We start from the raw sequence: 20,410 nt of genomic DNA on the forward strand, positions 1-20,410 counted from the left end.
GTGGTCTAGGGCAGGAGGAAGAGAGAGGGAGGGAGACCCAGCCTGGGGGTGGTCTAGGGCAGGAGGAAGAGAGAGAGGGACAGGACAGGGACCCGTGGAGGGTAAGGATGTGCCAGGCTCTGTGCTAAGTGCTTCCACGTAAGTCTCCACACTTGTTTAATCCTTACAGCCATTCTGAGAATTACACGCTATTGTCTCCATTTGACAAAGAGACGTCCAAAGTAGCTTGCTAAAGATCACACAGTTCTGATGCTTGGTCAACCCAAGTCTTCTGCTTTCAAGAACTGTTCTTGTTCTACTATTCCTTGTGTGGAAGGAGATCTACTTACACACACACACACACACACACACAGCTCCCTCCTTCCTTTGAGTCACCCATCTGTTCCCTAGGATACCTTTTTCAGTTATCACGTAATACTGTTTGCGGAGTATTACACATGCTTGGATAGTGCTTTGTAATGATTCTGAAGGCGTGTGTGCGTGTGTGCGTGCGTGTGTGTGTGTGTGCGCGCGCAGTGTATGTTCTCACGCCAACTGCGCTGTACGCTTCAAGGGCAACACTCTATTTCTTTTTCTTTCCCTACCACATGGCTGCTGCATGATTCTGCAAAAAATTATTGGCACTCAGTTCATGTTGCTGACTGACAGACATATATTTCAGCCTGCGAGTCCCATAGGACTATAAATTGCCACATGAGGTATGTGAGTTAGAAGGGAGAGAGGAACTCACATTTATTAAAGGTTTACGACAGCCCTGTGCTAGATGCTCTCTCTCTCTCTCTCTCTCTCTCTCTCTCTCTCTCTTTCTCTTTTAAAGCAGGCTTCACACCGAGCATGGAGCCCACCATGGGGCTTGAACTCGCGACCCCGAGATCAAGACCTGAGCTGAGATCAAGAGTTGGAACTCGATCGACTGAGCCACCCAGGCGCCCCTGTAGATGCCTTCTCTTTAATCCTCAAAACAATCCCACGAGATAGGCATTGCCGTTCCCACCTTATAGACGAGGAAGCTGTGTTGTGGTCATGGCTTCTGCCTGATGCCAGGGATGACTCCCTACAGCTCCCCCAGAACCCCCTTTCCTAAATGCCAGGACAGACGTCCCCCCAGGATGGAGCAGTCCAACCCTAAGGTAGGGGAAAGGACCAGCCGGCATCCCCCTGCTCTTGATCCTGTGATTTATTTTCCTAGGCGCAAAGCCCTTGTTGAAGGGAGCGTCTTCATTACCCCTCCCTCTCCACTCTGCCCACCCATCCTGGCACCCCCGGCTTGGGGGTAGGCTATGGCAGTCCCTCATCTTGCGGGAGAGCCGGAGGGGCTTGGGCAAGGCATGGATGTGCTCTGAAGATAGCATCTTTCCTGCCCCCCTCTCCTCCTGCATTGCTCTCCAGATGTGTGATGTTCTCAGCTTTGCCCTGCTCAGCGGGGCCCCGGGAAAGGTTGCCACACATTAGAGAGTGGTCCGCGGAGGGGGAGCAGGCAATGGGGCAGCATGGGGGAGGAGGGCGGGGAGGCGGTTGCAAGGGACAGTCGGGGAGGGGTGCGAGTGACAGCCCAGGCCTCCCCTCCCCTCCTCTGACAATGACAGGGCGGAGCCCCGCCAGCCATAGCAACCTGGCAGGGAGACGGAGCGGGCAGTGCCATACGGGGGTTGGGCCTACAGGCCCACCCTCTCCCGGGGCAGCCGCAGGAGGTCTTGACGTGTGAGATGGACACAGTCAGCTCCCTCTCCCCTCGTGCCCCGCGTCTCTGCTGAGGCCTGGCCACTCACCACCTCTCCCCAGCCGCAGCCTCCCACTCACTTCCCAGAACCCCATTCTTCCACGGACGCCAGATGTATCTTTCCAGGGTGCCGTGTTACCCAAGTCTCTCTCTGGGAGCTCATCGAGAGTGGCTCTCAGTGACCTTCCCCAGCAAAGTAAAAAGCTCAGCCCAGAGGCCCCAGAACACATTTTAGTCCCAAGGACTGTATCCAAGAGCCCTGTGCTAGACAGGCCACTCCCTGCGGTAAACTCCACCTGCTCCGGGCTCTGCCCTTCCCCGTTCCCCGAACCCAGGCCCATCACCTTCCAACCCCCAAGTCCTAGCTCTCAATGCGGCACCTGCAGGGACGAGAGAGAGCCTTCCCCGGTGCCTCTGATAGTGGCAGCCAGTCCTCTCTGTCACCCTCTTCCCACACTCAGGGATGGACTCCTGGGTGGCCGGCTGCAGCCTGACTCTTCTGCCCAATGAGCCAGTAAGCTTCCAAGGGCAGGGCGCCTCCCTGGAGAAACCTGTACCGGAGATGACTGACCTGGTGTCACGGACGGAGCTGCTTCTCAAGAGGTGAATATGCAACTCTGACTTTGCTTTCCTGGGTCTCACTTTGACTCACTCAGCAGCCATCTGCCGAGCATCTAAGCCCGTGGCGGGCAGTGTGCCAGGTGCTGGGAACACAGCAGGGACTGAGACTTGGTCCTTCCCGAGGAGAGGACACTCAGCCAGCCACTGACTGTGCGCTGTGCTAAGGAAGGGTCTAGAAGCCCCCAGGAGAAACAAAACCTTGGAGCTACACGAAGACCTGAAAGCTAGTTGGAGCTGGCAGAGGAAAGGGGGCTGGGGAGGGGTGAGTTCTCCAGGCTCTCTTTTCCCATTTCTGAATTGTTTTTGAAAAGCTGACAAAGGCTTAAACGAACGCAAAAGGTCCAGAAGCAGCCAGAGCGAGAAGCAGGCTTGCCTCGCATTCCCACGTGGGTGCCACCCAGGCGCCCTCTCGGGGGTAACCCCGGTGGCCCATTTCTCACGTACCTTCCAGAGAGAGTCAAACAGACATAAGCATGAGCCCCTGCGGCAACTCTGTGGCTTGGTCCACTCCAGGCCTCTCGCCCCCTCTGAGGCCCCCTCTTTGCCATTTCCTGCCACCTGACCACGGGTCCCCCATTTCCCCAGAGACCTGGGGGCCCATTGTCATTCTGCTCCGCAGGGCTTCACGGCCTCATCGGTGCTAGCTAGGGTCCCAGGGGAGGGCTCTGAAGGGATACCAGGAGGACAAGACTTAGATCTAGGTTTTTCCAGGGGATCCCGTCCCCCGCAGACCACCAAGGTCCAGCTCTCTGACCCCCAAGCACTCCCATAATCCCAAACCAGGAGTGTCCAGATGACTAGCCAAATCCATGATGTCTCTGACCCCACAGACTCAGCCCATAGCCCTTTGCCTCCGGGCCTTTCAGCTGCTTTAAGTCAGACCACCTTGTCGCCCTTGGCCCAGGGACAGTCCTGGAAAGAAGGGACTGACGCTCCTCCCTCCCCATTAACTGCCCCATCGTCCGCCCCTCTCACAGAGCTCTTAGCCCAACCAGAGTCCTGCCCTTAGGGAGAGACGAGAGCCTGTGCCCTGGTGGGTGCTGGTGTGTTTGTCTCAGATGGGCAGCTCTGAGGCCCAAGGACTCCCCCACAGGGGGGGGGCACGGACAGGGCATGGGCACAGGGCCACCGTAGGCTGAGCCTTCACCCTACCTGATTTGTTCTTGTATTCAATATCGAAGCCCGTGATGATGCTATTCCCGTCGAATCGCTGGGTCCAGCGCAGGTTCATGCTCCGGGCCTTCACCTCCCGGATCTCCAGCTCTGGGGGGTCAGGGGGTTCTGGGGAGCGGCAGAAGGAAGGAGAAGTGAGGACGGCAGCAGAGAGCATGGCCTCCTGCCTATCTCCAGAGAAGGCCAGGGTTCTGCTGTGTCCCGGGGAATTGGTGCCAGCCGTGGTCTTCCCATGGGCTCTGAACCCGGGGTCAGGGCAAGGTGGGTCAGGGGGAGGCCCAGCGGTGGGGCTCAGAGGCAGAGTGGGGCCTAAGCTTGGTCTCCTGCTTTGTTCCCCTTCTCTTCGTTGGCCGGTGGGAGGGCAGGCCCTCTTGCAGGGATCCCCCTGACCCGAGAGTCTGTTTGTCCTCCGTGAAGAGCTCTCAACTTTTCCCGGCTTGACTCTCCCTGTCCTCATCTCCTCCCGGGTCCGGGGCCACAAACCCAGATGCCCCCCACTTCTGGAAGCAGCAGTGCGTTCTACAGTGACCGTGGCTGGTGTAAACCCTGCCGTCCGAAGTGTGCCTGGAAGGGCCCTTACTGCCCTGCTCTGGCCGGAAGGGAGAGCGTAGGAAGGCTCTTCTCAGAGGCTGGTTTCTATCATCCTCCACCACGGTGTGGGTGATGACCCCGTTCTTGAGGTGGAGCTGGCAGCGGGCAGCTGGCTCCCTGGGGAAGGGCTTGGGAACGGTGGGGCACAGGTACCTTGCACAGTGAGTTGGATCAAGCCCCGGTCTTCCCCATATGAGTTGATGGCGTGGCAGCTGAAGAACACAGAGTCCCCACGGTCAGCTGGCTTGAGCTGGGAGGTGGCCCGCAGGGCAGGAGGATGGGGAGAGAGGGAGGAAATGGGGAGAGTGCTTGAGAGCTGGTCTGCTGAAGGGCGCTCACTCTAGTGGGGGGGGCAGCAAGGCCACCTCTCCTGGGAGAGGGACCCACAAGGGCTTTGTCAAGGGCTCCTCTTCCCTGAAAGTTCCAAGGATGGAGGGGTGGAGGAGTCCAGGCAGGGAGGGGCTGAGGGGGCACAAGGGGGAGAAAGACAGGGGCTGAGGGGATCTCAAGAGGGAGGGAAGAGCTGAAAGTCCAAGGAGAAGGGGAGGGGCTGAGGAGTCCCAGAGGGAGGGAGGAGCGGAGGGGTCCGGGAGGGAGGATGGAGTCCAGGGGTTCCAGAAAAGGGAGAAGGGCTGAGGGTTCCACACATTTAATGGCTGTAGGGTTGTCAGGAAGGAGGCATAGTGAGGTTCTAAGGCAGAGGCTCCCCAATGAAGAAGGGAAATAGGTAGGAAAGGGAAGGAGCTTTTTGGGGTGAGGGGAGGGGCTCCCAGATCCCCATCTACCTCCAATAGATACAGCGGTAAAATTGCGGGCTCCCCACTTTCAGAGAGTGGGGTCCCCCTGAGACCGGGGCGTGGTTGCTCACCTTCAGCGTGGAGACAACCTCATCGCCGTTGTCCTTGGTGGCGATGGCGTACCTCATGACTCGGTCGGGGTCGATGACCGTGTCCCCCTTCTCCCAGCGGATGATGATGGGCCGCTCACCCCTGGCTGTGCAGTTGAGCTCCTTGGCGTGACCCTTGATGGCGATGGTGGTGTTGGGGTGGGAGGTGATCATGGCCGGGACTGGGGAGGGGAGGAGGTGCAGGAGGCCCCAGTGAGGGGGAGGGGGGCGGCCAGCCTGGGGGAGGGGCGTGTGCCTTGCGCAGAGGCCCCGCCCCCGCTACCCCTCCCCTGCAGAGCGCCTTAGCCCCAGGGACGGGGTCTATCAAAAGTTGTGGGGGGCTGTCAGAAACCCCACTTGCCTATCTTCCTTTTCCGCCTCCCCACCCATGACTGGAGTGGCCTCTCTCTTCACCAGGGATTCTTATATTCCGCGGACACCTTTTCAGCGTGTTTTAAAACGCACAATATATACAGAACTACAAAGGAAACCAGATACGTTGAAGTATGGCTATACAAATATTAAAAGCCTCCAAAGGCAAACTTTTCACATAGCATATCACATATCAATATGTGGTTTTTTTTATTACCCTTTATCAAATGCTGTCTAGTGCTGAGTTACATCAGCACGATTCCGTAACGGCAATAAGCATAAATGCGAGAGGTGGGGTACGAAAGCACCTGTGGCTTTCTGCCGGGGGGGGGGGGGGGGGGCTCGGGTGCTGCTTCTGCTGTGGTTTGTTGCTTATATTCAACATGGAAGGAAATGCTACATGCCAGCTCTAAGTTGGTGGGGGAAAAAAGATGTGCTCTCTTCTCCTATGCAAATTCCTAGACCCCTTGGATCAGCTCCATGGACTTTCTGAGGGGGGCGGGGGGGTGGTCTCCGGACCCTAGGTTAGTTATGAACCCTACTCTAAAGCACGGGGGCCTTTGCTTTGTGTGCATGGCTCAGGCTCTCTCCAAGGCTCAGGCTCAGCCGGTTTACTCCTCTCGAACAGCTGAGAAGCTCCCCTGTTCATCCAAACAAAATGCAACACAAAACCCCGCAGAGCATCGCCATTATTAAGGTCTCTCAAGCAGCTTTAACGGGTTTCTCCCCACCTCCCCGCAGAGCTGAGAAAATCACCGTGAAGCAACCAAGGCCCCAGCTGGCCATCAGGAGGCCCCTCCCAGTGCCCTGAAAAGAAGCGTCTAGATCTTGACCCTCTTCTGGGCCTGAGCACCTTGGCTAGCAGCAGGAGGAGGGGCCGGGCAGAGGGAAGGATGGTCTCGGCTGCCAGGGAAATCCTGTCCCCACTCTCCTCCCTCCAAGTCAACAAATATGCATTGAGCGTCCATGCCATTACGTGGCACTGTGGCAGGCCTGCAGGACACGCACGCTGTGAGACAGGGTCCTTGCCTCTCGGAAGAAGGGGGAGAGGGGAGGGGGACACACACCTGCAGGAACCCCATGAAAATGTGGAGGATCTGAGTGGTGTCGCACAGAGGTATTAGGAGAAATTACCTTTGACTGAGGGTATCTGGGGAGGCGCCATCCATCCATTCAACGAGTATTTATTGAGCACCTGTTATGTGCCGGGCTCTGTCCTGGGTTCCAACAGTGAACAGGACAAACCAGATCTCAAGGAGTTTCATGGTAGCGGTGAGCACAGACAAGACTAGCAATCCTGGCACAGGATGGCAAGTACTATGCTGGGGAAATGCATACGGGACACAGCGGGACTTAGATGCGGACCCCAGGCCATGGGGCCTGCTAGAGCAGAGACAGCCGTACGTAGGGCAGACCCCAGGAAGCAAAGTGGTGTGATGCACCCGCAAGACTGTCCTTGCCCTTGCCTTCTCCTCACCCCCTTCCTGGGAAAACCTGCCTGTCTGAGTACAGGACGCAGTGGCTCTCGTCTGCGGGATGCCGTTAGCCCATTAGCCACTCTGGAGCCCACAGACTGGGCTGGCAGTGGTTGACAGTGAGAATCAGACATCACTCCACCTTCCCACCCCCACCCATGGTGGGAAGAGGACCCGTCCCCACACTGAATTCTGCAAAGCAGAGACCCAGCTCATCATCATACCCCATCAATGGCCTGCCTGGGCAACCGTGCAAGACGGCTCCCAGTCTCTGTCCCAACACCCCCCAGCTGCCCTCTGGGGCACCGGGTCCCTGCTCCATGTCAGTGGCTGATCTTTTCTTTCCCTCCCAGTGTCCTCAGGACTTTTCTCCCCTCCAGTTTTAATCTTTTTAAATGGAGAGAGCGAGAGAGAGTGAGAGAGCGAGCTGGGGAGGGGGGGACACAGAATCTGAAGCAGGCTCCAGGTTCCGAGCTGTCAGCACAGTGCGATCCCGTGAACCGCGTGACCATGACCTGAGCTGAAGTCAGACGCTTAACTGACTGAGCCACCCAGGCGCCCCTCTCCCCGCAATACCCTCCAGTATTACAGACCTACTCCAAGTTCTTCCCAGCAACTCTCCAGGGTCGCCTGACTTCTAAGGACAAAGGATGCCATGCAGCCCTAACGATGATGTGCCCTGAGACACCAGTCGGTGGGTGAGGAGACATTTGAAACAGGTGTGGGGGATGAAGGGCAGTGTCTGGTGTCCCAGAAGTCACACGATGCAGCCAGCCACCTTCTCCGCCTTCTGTCTTACGGGACTTGACACTGAAGCCAGCCCTGGCCCCTGGCCCCTGCACCAGCCTCCGAGCACAATCCCCAGCCCTAGCTCATCAAATAACGAAGCAGATAAATTTTATAATGCACAGCATTACACCAGGATATACAATAAAACGCGAAAGACAAATAACGAGGTGCAAGTTATAATGAAGAAAAAGCCTGCAGTCAGAGACATCCGTGTATGAATTATTGACTAAGGTTTTACACTCTCAAGGATGTGTGGAGGAATATTTTCCATCAAAGATTTGCATAATTCACTCGTATAAACCTGGGTAGAATATAGAGTGAGATTTTACATCAACAAGTCAGGCCTTGCATTTCAGATGCCTCCATTTTTTTTTTTCTGAAGGATTGAAATGCAGGGGTGTGGGGGCAGGGGCACATGGGCTACCTCTGCTCGCCCCACGGTGAATGGCCAGAGACAGGGGCCGGGGACCCCTGAGTGGGCCAAGCCCTGAGGCCTTCCTGGAGAAGAAGAGGTTTGAGGAAGTCGGAGGAAAAGAAGAATCTTCTTCTGGTAGGAGCACTTCAAAGCTCCGCACCAGATCAAGAAACTTGTAGCACATCCCTGTTTTGTTCTCCAGGAAGGGCTGCCCTAGCCTGTCCAGGGCATGTGTGGGGATTATAAAGGCACCCCTCTGGCTGGATGCAACCCGGTGCCAAGAACCATAGTCTGGCCAGTGGGAAAAGACCTGGGCTTCAGGCTCCACTTGCCCCTTAGGCCCTGCACCTTTGAGCAGTGCACAACCTGTGCATCTGTACATGGCAGTCCCACCCCAGGGAGTCTTCCCAATCATGTTTGTTTTAAGAGACAGACATGGGGGCAATTAGAGAAAAGAGGGTCTCGGGAGATCCTGGATAAGTCTCAGAGCCCACTTGGTCCTTTAGCCCCGGGGCGGGGGTGGGTTCCTTTCAACCACGGTTATTGTAGTGAGTATCGGGCTCAGTACAACCCAACGCTCTCCTCACAGCCTCAAAGCTCAGAGCATGTTCAGAGGAGCCCATCTAAGAAGAGGAAGCTCTTCTGTGCCCCCCCCCCCACCCAGCTTGAAGGGGTTGGGGGCCAGGCAGGCGTGGGCCCTATTTGTGTCTTCACCAAGTATGGAGCCTTTAATACAGTAGAGTCAACCTCAGGTTCACCACCCGTGGTATGAAGACAGGCCACCTCCCTGCAGAGTTGTTTTGGGGGCCGATAAGTCCGTATACGTGAAGGGCCTGCCACGTAGCAGCTGCTGGAGAAACCTGGGCACTATTCCCATCCCAGGGCTCTCAGGCCCCTCCCTCTGCTGTTCCAAGACAAGCCCCAGATAAACGCATGCACCTCTTAAGATGTCACTTGCCAGACTATTCCACAGAATCACAGACACCTAGATTTGCAGAACCCAAGTAACGTTCGATACGGCAGTTACCAGCCACGTGTGGCTCCTGGGCGCTTGAAATGTGGCTCCCACGAACTGAGATGTGCTGTGAATGTACCGCTCGCACTGGGCTTCGAAAACGTAGGAAGAAAAAGAATAATGTAAAGTGTATCCTCAAGAATGTCGCACTGGTTACACGTTAATATTTTAGAGACACTGAGTTAAATGAAATACAGTTGACTCTTGAACAATACAGGTTTGGACTGCATGGGTCCACTTATAGGCGGATGTTAAAAAATGAATACAGTCCAGCACTGTGAATGTATTTTCTCTTCCTTACGATCTTCTTAATAACATTTTCTTTTCTCTAGGTGACTTCATTGTTAAGGACACAGTCTATAATACACACGACATGCACAGTATGTGTTAATGGACTGTTTATGTAATGGTAAGGTTTCTGGTCAACAGTAGGCGATTAGCAGTTAAGTTCTGGGGAACCCAAAAGTTACATGCGGATTTTTTTGCTGCTTTGAGGGGTCGGCACCCTTACCCCCTGCATCGTTCAAGAGTCAACTGCAAACTATTACTATGAATCTCAGTTGTTTCTTTTTTCACTTTTTGAACGTGGGACAATGAGAAGAGTTCAAGTTACACAGGTGACTTGGCTTTGTTCCTGCTGAGTGACCCAGACCCTTTGTTCTGCAAACGAAGAAACTGAGGCCATACAGGGAAGTGATTTGCTTACGGTCACACCGCTAGGGAACCGCAGTGTATCTGAAGGGCGGGCCGATGGGAGAGGGGAAGCTCGCCACACAGGGCTGGAACACTGATGGCAGATGCTGGGAGAGAGATTCCCCAGTTCTTTAGCATCACAAGGACAGCCCCAGGTGACTCATGAAACAGGAGGGCTCGTCCCGGGCACTCGATGGAGGACATTAACAAGCTGGAGTGTGACCAGGAAGATGGGCACATCGCAGACTGGGAAATCTGAAGAGTGGCCGAAAACCGGGGGTCTGTAACTTGCGGGGAGGGGCATGGGAACAAGACACAATGGTTCTTGATAAAGGGGGAAGGACAGACGTCCTATGTGGCCAAAGAAAGAATTTTCTGGTAGTTTTTGTTGTTTAGGGAAAGTGTTGCAATGGGAGGCAGTGATCCCCTGCACCAGAAGTAGGCAACCCTGGGCAAAGGCAGAGGAGACCCAGGCAGGACCAGAGGACCTCGCCCTTGGGAGTGTCTGGGTCTCTGGAGAGAGGGAAAAATGTCTGGGTCTCTGGGAATCTGGCTCTCTGTTCTGGGAGGCAGTTCTCCGATCCACCATACTCTCCTTGCCTACAGGAGTCTGCAGCCCTCTGTCCTTGGCAAGAAGCAGACAACCTGCCTCCCAGGGCCACAGTGCCCTCCTGTGCCCACACACCGGGGGCCCATCTGCTCTCCTCTTCCCTCCCCCTCCCCCTTGCCTCTTGCTCTGGATCGCAAGGTCTCTCTGCTCCACTGATTCACGGTCACCAACACGACTGAACCTAAACACTCACTGCTCTGTGCCCCAGGGGGCTTTCTGGGTTGAAGGCAGCCCCCCCCACCCCACCCCACCCCCTGCCCATAAGGATTCCCTAGAGAGATGTTCATGTTCAGTCACCTACCCACAGGAGCAGATACACGCACACACACAAGCAGTGATAAGAGCACACCCCAAAGTCACCAACACAGTCACCTGTGCTCTGACATCCTTACCCATAGACTCATACGTGGCGTCACATACACATAACATGATGCGGTTGTCGGCCGCATGTCGATACCCTGATGTTGCCTAGGGTACATCTACCCACAGCCCTCCATTACATAAGTGCCCCCACCGTCCACACACACACACACACACACACACACACACACACACTTTTATGATTACCTTTCACCGGGAACTTACCCTCTACCATGTGCTGGCAGTATTTTAGTACTTTAACTGAATTAACTCAGGGGACGTAGGTCCTGTCGATACTCCCGGCTCCAAAGCCTGGGTCCCGACGTGTTTCTTGACTAAGCTCTATGGCCTCCCCGGGCCCGTGATGCCCACGATGGAGCAGGCGATAAGCTGCGTGCTTTGCCTCTTGGCTTTACTGCTCAGGGATTCCCCCCTCAGCAGCAACCAGGAGAAGTCTTATTATCCTCATTTTTCGAATGAGGAGACCAAGGCTTTCAGAAGGCACTTCTTCCCTCTCTAAGTCCCCGCTACTGTGGTTGCAGGGGACGGCCACCTCTTACTGTCTGTCTGCCATGCACGCACACGGCATCTGGCCTTGGAAAGTGGCATTTGGCTGGCGCCGAGGGGCCGTGGCTCCTCTGTGGTGGACAGCCCCAGCAGGACACTCCCGGGCAGGCATCAGGGACGGCAGCTTTAGAGGCACAGCAGGGGAGGAAGAGAAGGGATTGTATGCACGGGGCTGAGTCCTGTGTGACAAATGCTAATAGCAGCCACATAGGCAACATGATGCGCCAATGGGACACAGGAGGCTTTAATGAGATACAATTTCTCTGCTTTCCCGCAGTGTAATTCAATTAACAGCCAGGAAAACCTAATTTCTTTTTACAAAGAGGGGTGCAGGGGGAGATTCTCTGGGGACTCGGGAACAGGGAGGGGCTGGGCGGAGAGGCATCGAGGAGACCCATGTAGGCCAGCCGCCTCTAATACACAGCCCCTTCCAACACAGCCCCTTTAGGCGGAGAGGGAGAGGGCGGGCCATTTCCCTGAGGTCCTATAGGAAGTCCTGTGTGAACTGGGCCAGTTTTGTCCAAAGCGTTACAGTCCCCGCGCCCAGTTTGGTGCCTGGCACCACACGTGGCCAAATCAGAGCAACTCTGGTCGAGGCCACAGATGACATCCAGGGCCCCTTCCCTGATACCCCGTGTCATTGTACTTGTCCCTCCTATGGGCATAGGGCATCCCCGGCACGGCGCGTGTCTTAGACGGCAGCGTCCTGGGATCCTTGTCTCTGGCTGTGAGACTCCCCAGGGCGGAAGCATCTCTGTTCAGGGCTCGGCATATCTGTGGAAAGCTCCCACGCGCAAGGCACCTCTCTTGTTCCCTGCCAGGGCCCCGGGCCCACCTGCTTGGGCCCGCAGTCAGACTCGCTCCAGGGCAGGGAGGAACCTTGTCGGGCCTTTGGTGCCCAGGCCGCTGCTTTACAGCCATGCCGAAATTTCAGATTTTCTCCTCCTGGTTCCTCTGGGGCCTTCTTGGCAGGCGTCACGGAGAGGAGAAAGGCACCAGGCTGGGCGGAATCCCCCCCCTCCCCTCGCTCCGGGACCCTCCTGGGGCAGCAAGCCGAGGGGAGAGGAAATCAATTTCAGAAACAAGACAGTTGTCAGAATCCGATGTAACCGGTTCCCGTCTGTGAAATTACTCGCAGGCCGGCTCCTGTCACCCCAGAGGTCCTGCCCGGACCAGCTGCTATTTACATTTTAATTTGATGTGAGAGGCTGATAGATTTTTAAAACACCGCGAGACAGCTCCGCTTCCTTGCTCACCCCCAGCCTCCACAGACTTTCCCACCAACCCCAGGCTTGGAGATGGGGCTCTGGGGCCCTACTTCCCAGGCCGGGGAAAGTTCCTGGCAAGTTTGCATAGACCTTGAGCAGCCTTTGCAAGGAGCTTAATTCTTGTTAAGGAGGGGGCCTGGGGGCGGGGGTCTCAGCCCCTACATTACCGGTGAGGAAGTGGAGGCTCAGAGAGGTTAAGTGGTTTGTCTAAGGTCACACAGCTGGTGAATGGCAGGAAGGAGGCCGAGCCCCAAGTCCCCTGACAATTCGTCAGCTCCCTTTCCTTTGGTTCCATTTCAGCCTTCTCCTTCTGCCTGCTTGATTTTTCTCCCACTCTGGGCTTTATCCCAAGAGTGGGGAGCTGGCGGGGGGGAGGGGGTGCGGATGATGTAGTGCCGATGAATCCCCGGGGGAGCGCAGGAGCCCGGGATCTGGAGCGGGGCTGGGCTGGTGGGGCCAGGAGGCCAGGCCAGGTGGGGCTGGCCGTGAGTCAGGCATCCTCTGTCTCCGTCTCCCTCCCTCTCTTCCGCCTGGTGAGTGGAGCTCAGCTGGTGTTTCTGACAAGTCCCCAAGCCACCAGGGAGGGAAGATTCAGTTATGAATACCCAAAGGAGAGGAACAGTGTGTGTGGGAAGGAGAATGTGGAAGACACAGAACGGGAATGCCACCGGCTGCTGGGAGAGGCCCGATAACATGTGGAAAAGGCACGGAGTGTCACATTCAGAGAGGAAGGACGGGCACCTCTCCATGTCACTCCTGGACCGGAGTATGTAGTCCTCATGGTGTTTTACGTTCCCGAGGCCTGCACCGTCCGGGGCTTCTCATGTGCATAAACTCACATTATCCTCACAACCACCTTATCTTGGTTCCCACGTTTCAAATGGGGAGACTGAGGCTCAGAGAAGTAAACCGCCCAAGGTCACACAGCTAGTAAGTGGCAGAGCCAGGACTCACCCCAGGGGCCCGTGGTTTTACCCACGATGAGACACCGGCCAGAGAAGGGCAGTAGACAGGCGACTGGGTCGCCAGCACTGGGGTGGGGGGCAAAGAGCCCAGCTTCTTCGAAGAGAAATGTGGTCACATTTGGGGGCAAGAAGATTGGTCTGGGAACCAGGAGACTAAGGGGTTGGGCTATTTTGCTCTCCTAGGTGGGGGGCCTGGGGGAGAGGGTGCAGGAGGTCCTCGGGGCTGGCTGCACATAGGAATTACCTGGAAAACTTCAAAAAAATTCTTGTTGCACAGTCCCCATGCTCAGAGGCTCTGGTTTCATTGGTGCAGGGTGGAGGCCGGGGTGGGGGGGCTTGTCACACATGGTTTGGGGAGGAACCGCGGGGCTGGATGGGCCTCCTCTTCCACCTCTGGTTCCTCCTCTGTGGCGGGGAGGACAATCTTAAAGCCAATAGGATTGGAGGAAGGGCGGCAAAGTCCTGCTTTTCTTCACCGTCTCCGAGGAAGAAGCTTTCCTTTTCCAGGAAGTCCTTCTGAGAGTCTAACTGAAATGTCTTCAGGATTTGCACAGAGCTTCTCCCTAGTTAGGAAGCTCTGGGCACGCTAAAATGCTTTTTTGGATATCCCCCTCTTTGCCTTCTGAGAGGAGATTTTCCAGGGGACAGGAGATACCCCTCCCCCCCCCCCAAAGGCTCTTGAGAGCTCTGTAAACCCACTTGTCAGAGGAGAAGGGAGCCTCCTGGCTCAGCAGCTCTCAGCAGCTCTCATCTTTTGTTTCTGGAAGGATTACATGTACCCATCTGAGGTGAGTGGGCCCCTCCTCCCCCCCCCCCCCCACCGTCCAGCCCACTCCCCTTCCTCCCCCCCAGGCTTGTGTCTCCTCCTTGTTAACAAGATCCTGACAAGAACACAAGAACGTAGCCCTGTTTGGAGGTGTGAGATAAGCTGCCACAAAGGGGCATTGTTGGTGTGCGAGGTGGCGGGGTGGGTGGCTCTTTCAGCTCAGCCAGGCAGGAGCTCCAGGCTTCCCCAGAGAAGAGCTGGTGTGTGTGTGTGTGTGGGGGGGTGCCTTCTGGTGCCTGCTTTGTTTTCTCCCTTCTTAAAGAGCCAGGGCCGTGGCGTTGTTAATTTGATTGCACCCACTTGGGCTGCACGTCTCCCCTGATTTGCCAAGCTCCACCTGAAGCATGAGATGAATTCAAATTGCATGGAAGCAATCAGCTTCGCTCTGAGGGGTGGTGGGGAGACGCCCGGGGAGCCGGGGGCCCGTGGGACCCTAGCTGCCCACCGCCTGCGTGCGTGCGGGCACGGCTGGCAGGATCGGCGTGTGTGTGAAGGGCCGGGCTGAGGGTCGTGAAGGGCGGCATCTGTGAGACTTGGACCGCAAACCTGCTCCTGCTCCAGGGTGGTCTCGGTGGAGACCCACCGGGCCTCGCTTTCTCCGGCTATAAAATGGGGTCAGGCAGTTCTTCTTTGGCTCCCTGCCAAGGAGTACAAAGCGGACTTGGGGAGTATTCTCACGTCGGGGTGGGAGCCCGCTTCTCCCCCGTCTCTGGTCTTCCTTCTCCAGAACGTGGGGAAAATGATCGCTAATAATAAAAATAGCTAACACTTACGGAATGCCTATGACGTGCCATGCGCCTCGATTAATGATTTATCTCATTAAATTCTTCGGCCCGACTCCCCCACCATTCTAGAAGGTGGGAGGCGTTTTTATTCCCATTTTCGAGATGCGAGAACACGCAACTCTGAAATTACCCTGAACATCGGAACGCTTTCAGGAACAAAAGGAGGTGGTGCCATTTTGAGTTACTTGGAAAACACTTCCAGGTCGTCGCCGTGAGAGCACCCTAAACCAGGAGTCAGCAAACTTTCTGTGTGTTGGGCCAGCCGGGGAAACATTTTAGGCTTTGCAGGCCCTGGGTCTCTGTTCAGATGACTCAGCCCTGCCACCGTACCTCGAAAGCGGCCGTGGACGGTAAGACGGGAGGAACGGGAGAGGCTGCGTTCCAGCAAAACTGGAAGCTGGCCAGGCTTGGCCCCAGCCCCGGTGCGCTGGCCCCACCCCGGCCCTAGAGTCCGGCACACAGGAGTTTCTGGTTGGGACACTGGTTGCCTTGAGACAAGGAGAGCCGCGGGATGTTGGAAGGGAGGCCGTCTCGCCTTGCAGACTTCTGGAAAGCACGCGTGTATCGAATACATCACCGGGCATGGGTACTGGTACGGCCTGAACGGTGTCCCCCGCAAAGGGATACGTCAAGTCCCCAGGAGAGACGGGCACTGGAGGAAAAGGGGTGTAAGGCCTCCCGGGGAGAGGCCGGGGCGCTGCACCCACAACTCGGGGGCTGCGGGGAGTCCCCGAGGAGGCAAGGAAGGACCCTCCCCAGAGGCTGCAGAGACGGCACCGCCCTACCGACATCTTGATTTTGCATTTTTAGCCTCCCTGGATTGCGAGAGAACCCATTTCTGGTTTTTTAGGCCCCCTGGTTTGCGCTCCTAGGAAACAAACACAGGGATCCAGCGCGGGAGAGAGATCTTCCCGCCAAGTGCCAGGGAGGAGAGGCCGCGTCTCTCCTCGGTGGAGCTGGAGGGGACTTTCCACCCCCTGCACCGTGGGGAGCCCGCTCCCCGTTACACTCCCACCCCACGCGCGGGCTGGCGGTAGGCAAGCAGGTTCAAGAGTCTGGGAGGGCCACACACACTCGACCCCTACCCCCAACCCCAGAGATAGACACTCGCTCAGTGAGTGCTCCGTGACTGCTGAATAATGAATGAACGGCGGCAGGCCTGGGCACGAGCAGACGTGAGCTGGAGAAAATCTTCAGAAACCCCATCTGGCCGTGTCTCGAGCCTCTGCAGACCCGAGAGGCCAGACGCGAGCCCGGTGCTCCTGGGCTGGAGGCCCCGAGGACCGGGCAGGGATGGGGTAGGGGGAGCGGTTCTGGGGGGATTCTCCAGTCTGCCCACCAGTGTCCTCCTTTCTGGCCCAGGACAGGACACCGGCCAGCTACACACAGACTCGTGAGTCACCGTAGGGGGGTGGGCACTGCATCTGGGCCAGCAGGCTGCTCTAGGTAGAAACCCTGGCAGTGTGTCAGCCAGTATCCGGCTGCCTCAGAGCACGCCGCCGTCCCACCTTGCCCTGGCCAAAGCGAACACACCCGCCCTCCATTCTCATCTCCTGCATTTCTACTGGTGGCACCACGGTGCTTCTCATCGTGGCTTCAGGCCTTGGCTCTCCCGGCGCCTTGGTCCAACCCATCATCAACGCCTGGTGCTTGTTCCTTCGTAATGACTCTTAGATCCCCTGCTCAAGATCCTAGCATCGCTTCCAGATGTCGGTGCCACTCTTTCCACGAGAGCTCTCTCCCCGATCCCAGGCTGCCACCCTGTCATTAGAGTTTCTCCTCGCGGCCTTCCACACGGCTTCTTACCCCAGGGCCTTTGCTCGTGCTATTCCTTCCACCACCTCTTCTTTAAGGCTCAAGTCCCACTCCTCCAGAAAGCTCTGTCTGACCATGCCTGTCCACGCTGGGGTTTTCCTTCCGGGACCTAACATTGCACCGATAGCCCCAGACCCCTTGCACGTGATCTTGCCTTGTTTCCAGCTCCCTCACTAGTCTGTCAGTTCCTTGGGGGGCAGGAGTGGTGATTTATCAGGAAGTGCATGTTTACCACTTGACTGATCTAACGATTTACTCTGCTCCTACCATGCGGAGAGGCTTCGATCATAACGGGGAGAGCAGATCTGGGCTCCTCACTTAGGGTGGGGTCTGGAGGCACTGCTCCAGCTCTTTGCCGGCCTGCTTCTTATCCAGTAAACTGAGCTACCCAGTGATAACCCCAGCTCCCTTGTGTCTCAAAGTGTTTACTGTACCTTGATTAGCACGTAGGACACACATAATCCTTTGTTAATCAGATCTGCTGGAGCTGAACATAAGGAAGGCCTTGAATGACACCTCAGAGCCCAGACCATCCGGATGCTCTTCTGTGGTCACGGTCACAGGGACTTCCTGCCCCCACTGCCTAAAGCCTCTAACAAGGGCGCAGGGGCCCCAAAGAGCCTGGGGACAAGACGTCCCCAGTACAAGCACTTTCACATTGGGAGCGGAGGTTGTACATGGGCAAGGTCACTCCCTCCTCCTATCCCTTCAGTAAAACACTCCTCCGCTTGTCAGGGGGCCCGGCTTGTCATGGTGATGAGGGGAGGAGAGGTCAGGGAAGGGGGCTGTCCCACGTGGACACTGTCATTCTGCCCTGACACCTGTGCAAAGGACCCTTCGGGGGCTAGGTTTGGCATGTGATGTGACTTGCTCCAATGACACAGCTGGCCTCTTGAGGTCAGTAAGATCTCCCACGTTTCTTTGGCTCAGACTTGTCTTTTTCTGTAAACCCTGAACGTGGCCCATTTGTTGAGCTCTGTTAATGCCTTAGGGGCTGAGGGAAGGGGAGAGAAGGATTCTGATTTCTCTTAACAGAGGAGCAAACAGAGTCCAGGGAGACAAAGTGACTGGCCCCAGGTCACCCAGGGTGTAATGGGGGACACTGAGATAAGAGATCAGGACTCCCTTCTCCCTGCTCAGGGCCTTCCTGTCCCCTGAGCCATCCACTCATTTCGGCGTCCCTGGGTCCTGCACAGGGTGGGGAGAGCCTGGGCGGGCCCCTGGCTGCGTACCTCCTGGGGAGGGTCTAGGGGCGGGGAGTGCAGGACGGAGCCTGGCCTGGTGACAGGACGTGTCCAACCTCTCTGCTCACCCCTGTTTGAGGAAGCAGGAGACAAAGTGCCGTTCCTCACTCTATGAAGTTGAAGATCAATAAGGCCAAAGAGCCCGCTGGATAATTATTGCCATGGAAATCACGGCAATGGCTCATTCCCTCCTCCCCTCCCCTCCGTCTCTCCCTCCTTTACCAGAGGCTGGGAGGCCAGGCCCCAGGCTTGCAGAGACCCTAGGCTTGGCACACACCAGGGTGGTGCTCCCTTGGCTGCCTCGAGGCTGGGCAGGTGAGGCTGACTGGTGACCAGCACTGGGGTGGGCAGGGTAGGTGATGTGCCCAAACTCCCCGGCCGTGGCAGGGCCAGCGGCGGACCCAGGCCGGTGTGACTCAGCAGCCAAGCACTGTCCTTCTCTGCCACCTGCCACTCTGCTTTCCTGTCTCCTCCCCTGACTGCCGAACTGGCAGAGAGGCTATGAAACCCACCCTTCGGCCAATCAGGGAGGCTCATCAGGGCAGAGGGAAGCACCAAGGGGGTGACCTGTGACCCCGCGTGATGGGACCAGACCTCTGGGCTGGGGTCAGTTGGCCTGTTGTCCCCAGCAGGGCAGGCCAGAGTGGGCAGAGGCCTCTGCTGAGCAGGCATTCCCACAGAGGGCCCAGCCTGCAAGGGACTCCAGTCTGGTGAGGACACAGGCCCTCCCGCCAGGGAGCACAGAGGAAAACCTTGGGCCAGGTACTTGGCCTCCTCATGCCTGTTTCTTCTTGTGTGCAGAGAGGGCCCTTCTGAGTATGTGTGCGGACATCCCAATCCACACGTCCCGGGGCCTTCTGTGTGCCCTGCAAACAGCCGTCCCTCAGGCTTCGGGGTCATGCTCCTGGCAGGGAGTCAGATCCCTGGGAGGACAGACTGAGGAAGACACTGTGGAAGATCCTAGAAGTCAGCTCGGGGCATTCCCTGGAATGTGGTCCAGAAAGGGAGTTGGGGGCTCTGGGGAGTCATTTCCTTTGGCCATAGACTCCTTGCCCTGTGGGAGGGGCAGGGGCTCTGAGGGCCGAGGAGGCCTTCTAGAGCCGGAGCCCCAGTCACTGGGTCTGTGGGAGGTGCTGCTTCTGCCCGACAAGAAAGTCTTTCCTTTGGGCAAATTTGAAATTAGGACCATCTCGGGTCATTGGATACACCAGACTTTGCATCCCGCCCTATGTACTGCACCAACGGTCAACCGCTACCCAGGCCTGGGACCCCCCTTCCCCGGGTGGGCTGCCTCCACTCCTCCAGTCCCCACTTGGGCTCCATTCTCCGTTCTCCTGCCTTCCAGTGACTCTGTGGCCGGGTGTGTGCCTGTGGAGGGCTCTTGGATCTGGCTTTAATTGGTCTGACATTTTGCTAAACAAACAAATCAAAACTCAGACCAAACAGAGAGCCCTTATGGGTTTAATTGGCCATGGGTTCTGCCTTGGCCCAATCACTGGAGCCTTTACAAAGTGGAGGGGAGTCTGGGGGATATAACGGAACCTGTCTAATCAGGTAACCTGCTGCCTAAGAGGGCTTCTGAGTCCAGGGAGGCACTGCCGTGTGGTGGCACAACATCAAAACACAAGCAGCCCCTTGCACTCCAGACTAAGCAGCCTGGCTTTGTACCTGCCTCTCCATAAAGCATTCCCTTTGAAGATGGTTTATTTTTTTTTTTTTTTTCCTGTGTGCCCGCTGGAGCAGGGATTGCCTCCTCCTCCTCCTTTTGGTCATTATCTCTCTCTCTCTTTTGCATTTTAAAAAGGAGATAAAAGGTAGCTGGATGTGGTATTTTCTTATGTTAACTGCATTTATTCAACCAAGTTCTGGGAGGAGGTCTGCTGTCCCGAAAGGACCATGTGCACACTGCTAGAGTCATGGATCGTCTGAGCTGGAGAGGACGTTGGGATCGGTTAGCGACTAGCTGCTAGTGTGGGCCTCTTCTTGTACAGACGAGAAAACCGAGGCTCAGAGGTGGTAAGGGGTGGCTCTTGGAGACGTGGCTGGTGGGTCACGGGGCCAGGACCAGCATCCGGTCTTCCGGCTCCAGATCTTTGCTCTTCCTACCAAACCATGAGTCCACAGAGGCAAGCTCTGGTCTCAGCTGGGACTGTATCTGCCAGTGACCTTGATCCAGTGCCCTACCTTCTTTAAGAAGGAGCTTTTTTTGCCTGCTGACCT

The 20,410-nt window shown here is 56.6% G+C and overlaps 1 protein-coding gene across 6 annotated transcripts in view; it reads right to left on the reverse strand.

Annotated features, from left to right (window-relative positions):
* Positions 1-20,410, reverse strand: part of DSCAML1 (DS cell adhesion molecule like 1) — a 350,085-nt gene that overhangs the window by 54,285 nt on the left and 275,390 nt on the right. For all 6 annotated transcript variants that reach the window (XM_047877987.1, XM_047877989.1, XM_047877990.1 and 3 more), the window contains 3 exons: positions 4,974-5,173; positions 4,259-4,355; positions 3,494-3,622 (listed from right to left, as the gene is read on the reverse strand). In XM_047877987.1, the coding sequence (XP_047733943.1) occupies positions 3,494-3,622; positions 4,259-4,355; positions 4,974-5,173 (426 nt within the window). The remainder of the gene's footprint in view (positions 1-3,493; positions 3,623-4,258; positions 4,356-4,973; positions 5,174-20,410) is intronic.

Source organism: Prionailurus viverrinus, chromosome D1 (assembly GCF_022837055.1).
Source record: "Prionailurus viverrinus isolate Anna chromosome D1, UM_Priviv_1.0, whole genome shotgun sequence".
In the NCBI taxonomy this organism is placed as follows: Eukaryota; Metazoa; Chordata; class Mammalia; order Carnivora; family Felidae; genus Prionailurus; species Prionailurus viverrinus.